Genomic DNA, 13,052 nt, shown 5'->3' on the forward strand with positions numbered 1-13,052 from the left:
ACTCATAAGCTTACTCTGCACGTTAAATTAGGTCATACGTGTGAAGAACGTTACAGTATCTGGCTGAGAGTCAGAGCTCAATAAATGGCAGTGAGTACCTATTAAGCCACATGCTCCTTCCAGGGAAGAGGTTTCATATTTACTACAGTCAGGGGAACTCAAACCATGAGAAAAACAAAACAAACAAAATGCACATTGTTGAAAATGACAGCCAAACAGTTGTATGCAGTGAGAACGTATAATTCTCTGAATAGTGATGACCACACTTTTTCTTTTTATATTCCCTTCTCTTTTGGTTTCCAGGATGTAATATTGTCCTGGTCTTTTCTCTGCCAAAGAATTTAAATGATTTGGAAAAAATGTACAGCATCTACTTCTCTGTCTCTCTGTCTCATTAAATCTTATTTACAAGAAAAAGGAGTTATTTTTGCAGGTGTCCCTTTTTGGTTGTTTTATTTACATAAAAATGATCTCCTGTCCGCTTCCCTTTTTTTTTTTCCCAAATGAGGAGGACAATGAAGATCTGAAATGCCAGCTGCAGTTCGTGAAGGAAGAAGCTGCTTTGATGAGAAAGAAAATGGCCAAGATTGATAAAGAAAAGGACAGATTCGAACACGAGCTCCAGAAGTACAGATCCTTTTATGGGGATCTGGACAGTCCTTTGCCTAAAGGAGAAGCCGGGGGGCCTCCCAGCACCAGAGAGGCTGAGCTCAAGCTGCGGCTGAGGCTGGTGGAGGAAGAAGCCAACATCCTCGGCAGAAAAATCGTCGAACTGGAGGTGGAGAACAGAGGCCTGAAGGCGGAACTGGATGACCTGAAGGGCGACGACTTTAACGGCTCGGCCAACCCCCTCCTGCGGGAGCAGAGCGAATCGCTGTCGGAGCTGCGGCAGCACCTGCAGCTGGTGGAAGACGAGACGGAGCTGCTGCGGAGGAACGTGGCCGACCTGGAGGAGCAGAACAAGCGCATCACGGCGGAGCTCAACAAATACAAGTACAAGTCGGGCGGCCACGAGAGCGCGCGGCACCACGACAGCGCCAAGACCGAGGCCCTGCAGGAGGAGCTGAAGGCGGCTCGCCTGCAGATCAACGAGCTCAGCGGCAAGGTCATGCAGCTGCAGTACGAGAACCGCGTGCTCATGTCCAACATGCAGCGCTACGACCTGGCCTCGCACCTGGGTATCCGCGGCAGCCCCCGCGACAGCGACGCCGAGAGCGATGCGGGCAAGAAGGAGAGCGACGACGACTCGCGGCCGCCACACCGCAAGCGCGAAGGGCCCATCGGCGGCGAGAGCGACTCGGAGGAGGTGCGCAACATCCGCTGCCTCACGCCCACCCGCTCCTTCTACCCCGCGCCCGGGCCCTGGCCCAAGAGCTTCTCAGACCGGCAGCAGATGAAGGACATCCGCTCGGAGGCCGAGCGCCTGGGCAAGACCATCGACCGGCTTATCGCTGACACCAGCACCATCATCACCGAGGCGCGCATCTACGTGGCCAATGGGGACCTGTTCGGACTGATGGACGAGGAGGACGATGGCAGCCGCATCCGCGAGCACGAGCTGCTCTACCGCATCAACGCGCAGATGAAGGCCTTCCGCAAGGAGCTGCAGACCTTCATCGACCGCCTTGAAGTGCCCAAGTCCACGGACGACGCCGGCGCCGAGGAGCCCATATCCGTGAGTCAGGTACAGTTCTGCCTATTGCGAGCCACGGCGATGGCGAGGCCGGTCCGCGGAGCCGCGGTCCCTGGAGGGGCGACTCCGCGCACCGACCTCCAAGCCCCGCTTTAGGGAAGTCCCAGCTCAGAGCCTCTCTGGGCTTGGAAGCCCCATGGCGCACTTGTTCTTTTACACTGTCCTTCTTCAGGCCTGAGGTTTTCGTAATCCAATCACTTAGCAACTATTCTCCCTCTGTTTTGCTTAAAAGGGAAATTTACCCGCCTCCCCCTCTCTCCACCCCCCACCCCCAGTTTTTGTGTAAAGATGAAAGGATTTCTAAAATATATGATTATTGAAGGTCGACATTTTCAATATTACTCTACTGATTCTAATAGATTGAGCTGCAAGAAGATTCCGAATAGAAATCTTCAATTGCTCATCTGTGGTTTTCAAGCCGAGATTCAAATTAAGCTTAAAATATTTTCAAACCACTAAATGATCAGGATTGATGCATAACTCCTGGAAAGAATGTAGAAACCAGAGGTAAAGAGAGATGATATTGTGTCTGGATCCCTACCAAGAGGAGCAAATAGGAGCCGCTGATGTACCTACCACACGTCGAAGTAACATGATCTTTATTTCTAGAGAAAATCACTGTCGGCTCTATAACGGAGAATCTCAGGACTGGGGAAGGAGTGTTATACCTTAGCTTTAAGGCAACACTAATTCAGAGAAATAGTAATAACTATTCCCGAACAGGGAAAACCAGCATTTTTCCTTCATCCTAATTGTAGAGGCACACCCGATGAGTTGGACTGATCTGCTCTAGCCAGGTATGGTGGCCAAAGACTGATGCATTTTGTCAGGGTTAAGCACGGAAGGGAGTTTATAAAACAAACAGGCAGTGCCACTCCTCTAGCAAGGCTGGTATCTTGTATCCGTTGGAGAACCCACGGAAGAACAACAGCATGCATGGCTTTTAAGACACGCAAGAGGGTTAAACTTAAAAATCAGTTTATACACAGAAGCATGATATTAGATTAACTGCCTGTTAGTCACAACTAGAAAAATTGCAACCCTGTCGCTTATTTATCTCGCATGCTGCTTTGCTTTGCTATTTAAAAAAAAAAAACAAACTTTTATAATAAAACTTGTTGAATTTCAAAATATTAAAGATTTTTTTCCTCTATGTATTATATCACATAGCTGGTTTTTAGTTTTCTAGTTTCAGATTTTTGAATACTTTGAGTATGTGACTTTTCAATTATACTCTCAGGGTGAAGAGAGAGAAATCAGAGTGAGAGAAAGTACTGTACATAATAGTAGGTTTTCAGACTTTGGAAATGTATATAAGGGAGGGTTCTCTATTGTAAGTTGAATGAATGCTTAGATTAGTTGATATAAACTTAAGTTTTAAAAATTATTATTAATGAATTCTTCTTTTTGTCTTTGCATTTACCTTCCCAGATGTTCCAGCCTATCATTTTACTTATTCTCATTCTTGTATTATTTTCATCACTTTCTTACACAACAATATTTAAACTTGTCTTCCTTTTTACACTGTTTTTTGTACTGTAAATCTCTCATCATTTACCATTCATTGTAGTATTTTCAGTTTGTTTGTTTTGTTCACCCTTCAAGACAAGAAGTAAAAGAAGTATAATTTCTGTAGTAACCAATGCTGTAAAAACACTGAAGACTGCTTGTTTCTTTAAAAAGACACATCTTACCACTACTAAATTCAATAAGAAGCCTGAGCATTAAATGTTTCAGGTAAGGGAGTAAGTATGACTTCTCTTTTTATAAATCATTTTAATTTTTACTTCTTTCTTTTACATCTTGATTTGCACTCTTCTTAAATCACTGTAAGAATGACTGTAAAAATTGCCTAGGTCTCTCAATTATTTCTCAGTATTTGACTACTATGATAATTCAAAAGCTGGACATTCACAAGTTGGTCACATCTTAGAAAATATATAGACTTATAAAGTACTTTTGCTAGGTTGCAACAGACTAACAGCATAATTTTGATAACCAGTAAATACCAATGAAAATTATGGTGAACAAATGAAATGTGACCATCATGGGAACTAAACTATTTATTGTGATACTGATGGTGTTCTGTCTAAAAAGATGTGTTTGGAAGCATGAGAGTGGATTAGGCCTTAGTCCACTGAGAAAGTAATTATCTTCATCCTGCTACATTTGACCAGCTTCAACCATTCCAACCAAACCAACCACTTCTGCGTTTACCTGTTATACCTGGAGCCATAGATTGCCAGTCAAGTTTTTGCCTGGAGTCCTGTCCTCTATAATAGGTTACCACACAGAACTGCTTCTGGGGCAGGAAATATGCTAGAAATACAGTATATTAAATATTTTGAATAGGGAAAAGAATAGTCATTCTGTAGAATTTCATTAAATCACAGTCCAAAGCCAGTAGCATAGTTCCAGTGGGAGTTGCTCTCTAGACAAACTTACTTTGATGAACCTCAACATTACCCTTTCTCCTCCTACCTAAAGTGGCTTGGATAGGTTTCCTGTACCCAGAAGGTCCTATTCTGTCAACCTGTCAATTGGCAATTTACAGAGTGGAAAGCTGGACTGCACTACTGTCACCAAGATTCAGAAAATACTAGCACTCGTTGACGTCACAGACGTAGAGATACTTGTATGTTGGTTGGTGGATATGAAAATCTGTAGTAAAGTGAAGTATCTTGCCCTCAGCATAAAAAATAATATATGGAAAATCTTGGCTCTAATACAAAATTTGGTACTGGCAACAGTCTTTTGAGTCCTCATCCCCCAGCACGTCAGTTTCCCTTTGAGTATTAATTTAATAAAAAGAAAAACTACATAATAGTTTAAAATTTAGTTTATAATACCTGCTCTTAATCTCCATGGTTTTCAGTTTAATTTTGGTTTTCATTTTGTTTTGTTTTGAGGGGAGGAGAGACCGGGAGTGAGGAGTGGTTGACCAACAGTTCAAATCTGTCACTACATACTTGCGGCTTTTTGTCTTAGAGATTCAAATGGCTAGATAGAACGTCATGACAAGAACAAATGAAATAACATAAATGCTATACTTAATTATTCAAGTGTTACATTTTAAAAATTTTCATCTTAGGAAAAGCAACCACTTTAAAAATCAAAAGTTGTCTGTTAGATCCTTGGTCAACCCCTAGACCACCATCTCAGAGGAACCATTTTGGCAATGGAAGTGGAACTGAAGGTAAATGTTTGAGGCTGTAACTTATCTGAAATATTGATTGCCTTGGGAGCCAGATACAGCCAGCTAAGCGATGACTCTCAGCTACCTATGGAGCATTTGGTAGCTTATGGAGGTGTTGCCAGTTCCAGTCACAATGACTGGAAGCTCATTGGCATTTAGAGGAAAGGGGTCAGAATTTCAAATAATTGTCCTGCCCAGATTCCTAACATTATCCCTGTGGGGAAGCATGGCATGCGGTGCGCTTGTTCACTTCAGAAGGATCGTGGATGTTCAGTACCCTGTGTGGCTTTAAGAAACTGGCTTTAGAATTGAAACTTTCTTTACCACAAGGAGAATCAAGAACTAAATATCTACATCAGTGGTTTTCAACCTTAGCCATGCATCAGAATTCCTGGCATGCTTTTAGAATTGAGACCCTACTTCACACTAATTGAAACTGAATGTATGAGCCCAAGCTTTATATATATATATTTTTTAACTCCCAAGAACTAATTCTTAAGATGTTTGAATTATCAAAAATATGTAGATACAGCTTATACCAAGGTTATATAGTAAACCATGTGATAATAGCTGTATAGAATCATCAGTTGTCTAGGTTTTAGTAGACCTTAAAGTTCCAGGCATTCATTGGATATCCACATCCTCTCTAAGGCATTTCCACCTTTGTCATATGGCCTTTGTCACAAGTCCTCTAATGACAAAGCAGTTCTCTTTCCACACTGGTGATAGTGTTAGAAAACTCCCCTTTAATTCATACAGGTGTTTAAAGCAAACAATATCAGAGAAGACGAGTAGGAATAATACATGACAGAAAGGAGAACCGAGGTCAATATTGTGTATGTGCAGGGTCACACACACACTTGGAGATACAGACACATGTGAATGCTGAATTAAAGCCCTAGATGATCTCACACACACCCTAACAAACCACCACTTTGTCATTATACAGTCATCTCTGCTGCAAAGCTTCCCCATGTGATCCACAGAGAGGATATGGTGTCCCAGCAAGAATGATGGATGCCAACTGATTCTGCCCTCCAAACCCAGACGAGAAAGCATACCCAAAGAGATGTGAGAACGGAGCAAAAAGATAGAGCATGGATCCTTTGTCTACTTAACAAACATTTTTTTTTTTTTTGCGGTATGCGGGCCCCTCACTGTTATGGCCTCTCCCCTTGCAGAGCACAGGCTCCGGATGCGCAGGCTCAGCGGCCATGGCTCACGGGCCCAGCCGCTCCTCAGCATGTGGGATCTTCCTGGACCGGGGCACGAACCCGCGTCCCCTGCATCGGCAGGCGGACTCTCAACCACTGCGCCACCAGGAAAGCCCCTACTTAACAAACATTTTGAAGTGTCCCTATGTTAGGTATAGAGGAAATTGAGGTTCAGTTTCTACTTTTTCACAGCTTTCAATTGATTGATTGACCAGGACAGACATGTAAACAGCTAACTCTGACAGGTACTATTATTGAAGTGCAAGAAAAGGTTTGTGGTTGCAATTTATTGTTCATTGCATACCTGAGAGCATGTTAGATTTCCCTAAGAGAGCACAATAAAATCCCTAGGCATTCTTGGATGGAATAATACCATAAATCAATGCAGGGCTGGTACATATACCTCAACAATATCTTGTGACCTGGACAAGAAAGGAGATGCTAACCGAGGGATGGCTGGGCTAACCAAAACACCAGCCTTGCCCTCAGATCTCTTGTGAGGAATTAAAGTCATCCTGGCAACAAGGGTATTAATCTTACCTATGGCTTCCTAAGGCATTGACTTTAAAGAAGAATTTCATGACAATTTTGAATTCCATCCAGGCTCTTCATATATGCAACCCCAGTAAGATAATGATGAGGGGAAACAGGACAGACTTGGAGGCTCTTTCCAACTGTGCTCTACCCACTGCAAAGCCGGCTTCTCAGTTTGTGCCTGTGTGTGTGCACACACCTCTACACACTGTGGTGTACAATAGGAAATGCACCTAGTGTCAGAGAATTCAGACCTGCATCTATCTTAGGGGCCTGCTGGGGGCCGGTAGTTGGAAGGTGGTCTCAGCAGACTGCCAGCGGGCACAAGGTGACCTTGTCCCTTGCTTTCTTCTCCCTGGCACTTCAGGCTGTTGTGTGAGCACCAAGGATCTAGGGTGCATCTCTCCCTTACACCACAGGGCATAGTCACAGGAAGAAAAGTTAACAAAGATGGCACCCAAGACCTCAGAAAGAGAGTCCCCAATATCTCCTTCCCCTCCCCTTTGATCCTGTTCCTTGCATTATCTTTGTTGTATACAGCTAGCTCTAAAAGAGGAACACCCAGGCTTCTTTGTTCATGAAGAAAACAAAATCCTCCAATTATTGAGACAAGGAATCTTCTCATATTTGCCCCTTTGAATCTGTGCTCTTTAAACATCACACTGAAAATAAGTTCAAACAAACAAAAAATTCCTTTGTGTGCACATTCTTGGGTGTAGGAAGGAGTGTCTTTGGTAATTTGGCCTAGATTTAAGGAAAAAAAAATTCAATTGGCTACTTTTAAGCAGAACAGGCTCAAACTCATAAAACAAGGGAAAATCCAGTGCTCAGCCTGGAATGTGTATTGGCTTGCATTCTCCAGCCTTCATTTCAATCTGTGTGGTAGAGTGGGATGCGGTTATTTCATCAGTTGCCGTTGAAGTTTGGAATGTCAATTTGATAGCTAAGCCTTAACTCTAAATATTCATGCAGTGTTGGTAGCTATATTCTTATAGAACCACAGCCCACTTTCCTCTGGTAGAGTCATGCTTTCGGTGAGGTGCTCTAATTGAATATAAGGGTTGAAGAGAAAGTGGTAGAGGGTAATATCAGAAAGTGGGAAAAGTTGACAGCACTTTTAGGAACAATTTTCAAGTAGAGTGCTGTTATCATGTCGCTTGATCAGAGAACAGGAGCAGCAAAGGCAACACTTGCCTGTTAAAAATAAGGAAAAATCTCCACCTTTCACTTTCCACTGTCAGACCAGGCTGTGATGTCTCAAAGAACCTCATCTTATCTTATGGCTCAGATGTTTATGTTTACTAAGCTTAAATGTGACATTTCTTGATTATTCAATTTCATTGTTACAATTATAAAAGGTTTTTTTAGTTCATAGTTATCTGAGTTTTCCTATAGCTAAATCAAATACCATGAAAATCCAACATCTGAAGATAAAATTGTAAGATTTTATAAATTCATAAAATTTACTATAAGAGTATATAATCAGTGGTGTTCAGCAGTTTTTCAGCCTTTCAAAAAATATTCATGTAACTGTTTTGACTTGTGGACGAGAATATTTCTTTGAATGTTGTCTAAACCAAAATTTCTGTTTAGGGTATTTCAAGTTCAGTTCATAATATTTTGCTTTTGTTTTGATTCTTTTTCTTTTAAATTATCAGAACATTTTCAGGCATATTAGGTAAATAATTTAAAAGTTTTATCTTGTACCAAGATAGATATTAAATAAACAGTATGTTGGAGGATTGCACTAATTGAAAAACTAGAGCCTTTCAGAAACGTTTAGAAGAGTTACTCATTTCACAAAATAGGAAGGGACCCTGAAGTATTGAGGAATTATATGACTATTTCAGGAGCTTTGTTATACTGCCGACTCCAAAGATGGAACTCTGGAAATCATTGATTCTGAAAAAGTGTCTTTACATGTTTTTTTCTGTAGTCTCTTCTGAGTGTTTTGGGTTGAGCTGCTTATAAAGTCTGTGTTAACAAGCAAGAGGCATGAGTGATCATCGAAGGCTGACAAACATTTGTTCCTTTCTGAGATTCTTCATAATGTACCTGTGAAGTCAGCAAGTCAGCTCTTTGAGTCCATGTTGAAAGTTCCTGCCTTAACCTACGTGTTTGAAAATTTAAAGAGACTGAGGGGCAGAGAGAAGCTCATCAGTTTGTCCACTTGCCTCAAATGGCTTAGTAAGGAAAGAGAATTTAAGAGCTTTTTTAAAAAAAATAGTGTCTTTTATTTGTTAATGTCAGAAAACTCAGTTTAGCATCTAGTTTGTAATTCCCTTCTTTTTCATGAACATGTGCGATTTTTGTACAATCCATTCCCTTTGTCATTCCCTCTGTATTATTAACTCCTGGACAGATAAAACAGACTTAGACTATTTAAATAGACATCCTATGTGTCAGCCTAGATCAGTTGTTTAGAACTTTGAAGGGGGGAGGGGATGGTGGTTAACATAATGAGTCAGCAAAATTAATTTATTCTGGATTTTGGAATCTGAGCTCCTTTACCTGAAAGGAAATGTGTATCTGCAGAAGCACCAGAACCACTGTATGGAAGGTCTTAGCATTATTCTACCTGCTTAGACTCCATGTAGTGGAAAAAGCCCCAGGAAAGCAGCCAGAGGAGGTAGTTGAAGGAAAATGAGGATCCCCCAGCAATGGACCTTCAAATCTTGGAGTGAGAAAGCTCTCCAGGAAGAGAAACTCATGCCTCTGGTCACACTTGTCACTTTCGAGGGAATGTGATTTATTCCCAAGTAGCTATTTGTTTGAAGTACTCATATTTGTGGAAAGTAGATGGATTAAAAACAGTAGGGTAGATGCAAAATAATTGGAAAAGAAAGAACGAAAGAATCTTACTGTGCAAAATATTTCAGTGGCAACGACAACAAAAGAATATAGTGTAAGGGCCAAGCATAGGCGTCAGGGCATTGTTAGAGTCTCTGTGGACTTAAAAAAGAGATCTTGGTGTAGAGAGTGGGTCCAGCTGTCTCTGCAGAAGTCCTCTGATTGGAGTGGACCCAAGGCTACACTGAAGTGTGACTGTGGGCCTCCCTTCCTGGACCCTCATCTCCAGATCCTTTACCGTAGCCTTCTCACATCATGATGCCATATTCCTTTGCACCTGGGCACCAAGACCTCTCACATTAGCACCTCAAAATCTAGCACCACTCATAACAGTTCCTCTTTTCGATCTTCCGTCTCTCTCCCTGCTCCACGGCCCACCGGGCTCCGCCGATCAAAGCTTACCTATATTGACTGTTCCTTCCAGCCCTTTTGTGTGTTAGCTGTTCCTTTTTTTCTTTTAGATGGGTTTGTAATCACAGCAACTGAGTTATCTAAACTTCAATTGGTTCCTCTTTAGAGTTTCTAGTTCCTTGTTACACTGCTCTGCACTTCTATCAATCATCTTTCTTACTCCTTTAGCATTTTTATTACCTCCTCTTTGAACTAGGGGTCTAGTAGTCTGGAGAGATGTTTCACTGTTTGTTGTTTCAGGGGATTTCTCTTGTTCTTTTAATTGGGAGTAGCAGCTCTCCTTTTCTGAGCAAAGTTGTGACTAGCCAGTAATCGCTTCCTTTGTCAATGGCATTTGATTAGACAATTACTAAAAATATAATGCTGTCTCCTATTTCTGGTAGAAGATATACGTGGGGTAGCAACACCCTGGGATGGGGCAGGACGGGGAGAATACAGATCAGTTCCTTTGTCCTTCAAATTATACTCCCTAAATGGCCTCTCTCAGCCCTGCTTTCCTGCTAGAACTTCCTAACAGAAGTGACTCAGGGTGGCCCTCTTGTGGTGGAAAGGCATTCCCAAGGCCCTTTTCTGGAATGAAATGAGAGGTAGCCCTAGAACAGTTCCTGTATCACTTAGCTTTTGTTGTCATCATTATCAATATCTCCCAAGTAAAGAATCTGGAAATAATATAGTGAGATGCTAAAAACAAATTTGAAAACTGTAAGGAAGATCTGTCTCTAGTCTTAAATAGCTCGCGTTTAAAAAATGTTTTATTGTTTTTGTTTCTTCAAAATATAGACCAGTACTTTAAAAAATAAAATAAAACAGATAGTTTGAAACTGTTTCTTTTGAATATTTCTGTCATCTGGAAATGCCTGTACATAATCCCCATGACAGATTTGCTTGGCTAAAAAATCTGTTGACATGTCACCATCCCTCAGAATAGGAGAGACAGCCAGCATCCCGTGATTCTAGGGAAAAACATTCAGCACTGGGAAAATAGCACGTTAGCTGAAACACAACAACCTAAGCATGTAACTTCCATGGATAATAAATACTTTGTGTGTGACTCTCATCATTTTATAATCTAAAACAGATTCTGATAAGTGTCAACCTATTTCTTTTACTAACACAGAGTCCGAACTCTGTCATTCTAGGGCTCAAATAACACAGGACCAAGTTTCACAGACTCAGCTGTAGAACTTTATAAAAATTAAGAAAACTGGGCCTCACCCCTGGATGGTCTAGTTCAGAAAGTGGAGGAAAGTTCCAGCTTTAGGAACTTTTAAATAATTCTTTGAGCGATTGCAGGGTGCAGCAAGGCCTGAGAGTAACACAACACGGAACTGTGGTCCCGTTGGTGGAACGCTATGGAGATGATCAGGAGAAGCACCCCACATTTGCTTATAAATTTGTTTCAAGGAATACTCAGGAAGTGGACAGTCATGCTGCAGGTCACATTTCAGGGATCTTCAGAGTTGATGGAGCTTGTTGAGATCAAAGATTTGTCTTATTCTTCTAACAGTCCTCAGGATCTAACACTACAGCTGGCCCAGAGCTGGTGCTCACAAATATTTGTTAAGTGGAATGTTAATTGGAATGCCCAAGACCTCTCCCTAAGAATGGAAGATCGTTTAATGTTCAAGAGAGTTCTGCTAAACAACTGAGATGTATCGTAAAGCGCTTTGAAAATTGTAAATGCCACATGTAATAGCTTCTTTTTTTTGACTGTGTTGGGTCTTCGTTGCTGCACGGGCTTTCTCTAGTTGCAGCGAGCAGGGGCTACCCTTTGTTGCGGTGCGCGGGCTTCTCTGCAGTGGCTTCTCGTTGGGGAGCACGGGCCCTAGAACGCACGGGCGTAGTAGTTGTGGCACACGGACTTAGCTGCTCCGCGGCATGTGGGATCTTCCCGGACCAGGGACCAAACCCGTGTCCCCTGCAGTGGCAGGCGATTCTTAACCACTGCGCCACCAGCGAAGTCCCCTAGCTTCTAAATTATAATATGCTATAAGAATGAGTTCCGTTGTTCAAAGTAATCTCTTTTCCAATTTTTTCCATATCGTTTACAATGAAAATAGAAATACAATACCCCTTTAACTGGTAAATATGTTTAAAGAGTAAAAGAAGAAGGGGCTGAAAAACTATACAAGCAAGAAATCAGAAGCCACCCAGTGTAAAGAGATTAAATAAATAACTGCTTCGTGGTGCTTCAAGATCATCCTTCAGACAGAAAACTGTAAATTAAATGTGCAGTGGGATACTAAAGGCAAAGTTGGTGCATTTATCCCTAGATTTTCTTCCATCACTAATTTAAAATTCTTTTGTCTTCATATCCTGACCGAGGATTTACATTTTTGAAGGATACAAACCTCTTTAAATAAATGGCCATGAAGATAAATACTCTGTTATATGACTCCTGTGTTATACTTGGAAGATGAAGTATTAGCTCCCTCATTTGGGACTTAGAAGAGAACTGAATTTAAGATTTAATAAAGCCAGAAATAAATGTCTCACGCCCCAAACTCTTATCCCTGGGTTCTATTCCCTTCCTTGAGCTCCTTGGAATTTTAAACTTTAAGGCACTCCTCCAAGAATTAGAAGACCTGGATTCTATTCCTGGCATTGCTAGTTAGTGCCTTTGTGACCTTGAGCAAATGGCTTAACATCAGGGCCTCTTTCCTCAGCTGTAAAATTAGAAGCGTGGCTAGATGATTTCAGGCGTTCTTTCTGGCTCTAAAATTCTGTAAGTCTGGAAACACCTGCTAGTGACATTTATGCACTCATTGCTCTTTCCCCCTTTCCAGAATGTTTTAGTTTGTGGCTTAATAGCATCATTTATGTAGATCTTTTCAAACCCTTTCCAGGATTTTCTTTTTTTGTTTCTTGATAGCAGCTCGTGTTTCTACATTTACTTTACATTAAGAATTGTTACATGCATTTCTTTACATATTTGTTATACACTGAAATAGGATTAGTATGACATCAGATATGAATGATTCCTCCAAATTCTCTCTAATATATAGAGCAATAATTTGAGTCATTTTCATATTTGAAGGTTTAAATATTTCAATGGATTAAAAGTGACCTGGATTGTGCAACAAATTGCATTTTTTTCCATAAGGCTTTCAGCCATTTGACACCTGCTTGAAAATGTCAGGCGCTTCAAGATGTC

The 13,052-nt window shown here is 41.4% G+C and overlaps 2 protein-coding genes across 5 annotated transcripts in view; both read left to right on the top strand.

Annotated features, from left to right (window-relative positions):
• Positions 1-3,243, top strand: part of MTCL3 (MTCL family member 3) — a 43,302-nt gene extending 40,059 nt beyond the window's left edge. The window contains exons 6-7 of the mRNA XM_060029987.2: positions 509-1,684; positions 3,125-3,243. Coding sequence (XP_059885970.1) covers positions 509-1,684; positions 3,125-3,235 — 1,287 coding nt within the window. The 3' untranslated portion in view covers positions 3,236-3,243. The remainder of the gene's footprint in view (positions 1-508; positions 1,685-3,124) is intronic.
• Positions 3,244-3,262: 19 nt separating this feature from the next.
• The window catches only part of KIAA0408 (KIAA0408 ortholog), a 35,912-nt gene continuing 26,122 nt past the window's right edge, over positions 3,263-13,052 (top strand). For 2 of the 4 annotated variants that reach the window (XM_060029991.1, XM_060029992.1), the window contains exon 1: positions 3,266-3,430. The gene's annotated coding sequence lies outside the window, so the exon portion shown is untranslated. Of the gene's footprint in view, positions 3,431-13,052 lie in introns of all 4 variants that reach the window. The other 2 variants (XM_060029990.2, XM_060029988.2) reach the window with 2 other exon arrangements.

The sequence above is a fragment of the Delphinus delphis genome, chromosome 14 (assembly GCF_949987515.2).
Source record: "Delphinus delphis chromosome 14, mDelDel1.2, whole genome shotgun sequence".
NCBI lineage: Eukaryota > Metazoa > Chordata > Mammalia > Artiodactyla > Delphinidae > Delphinus > Delphinus delphis.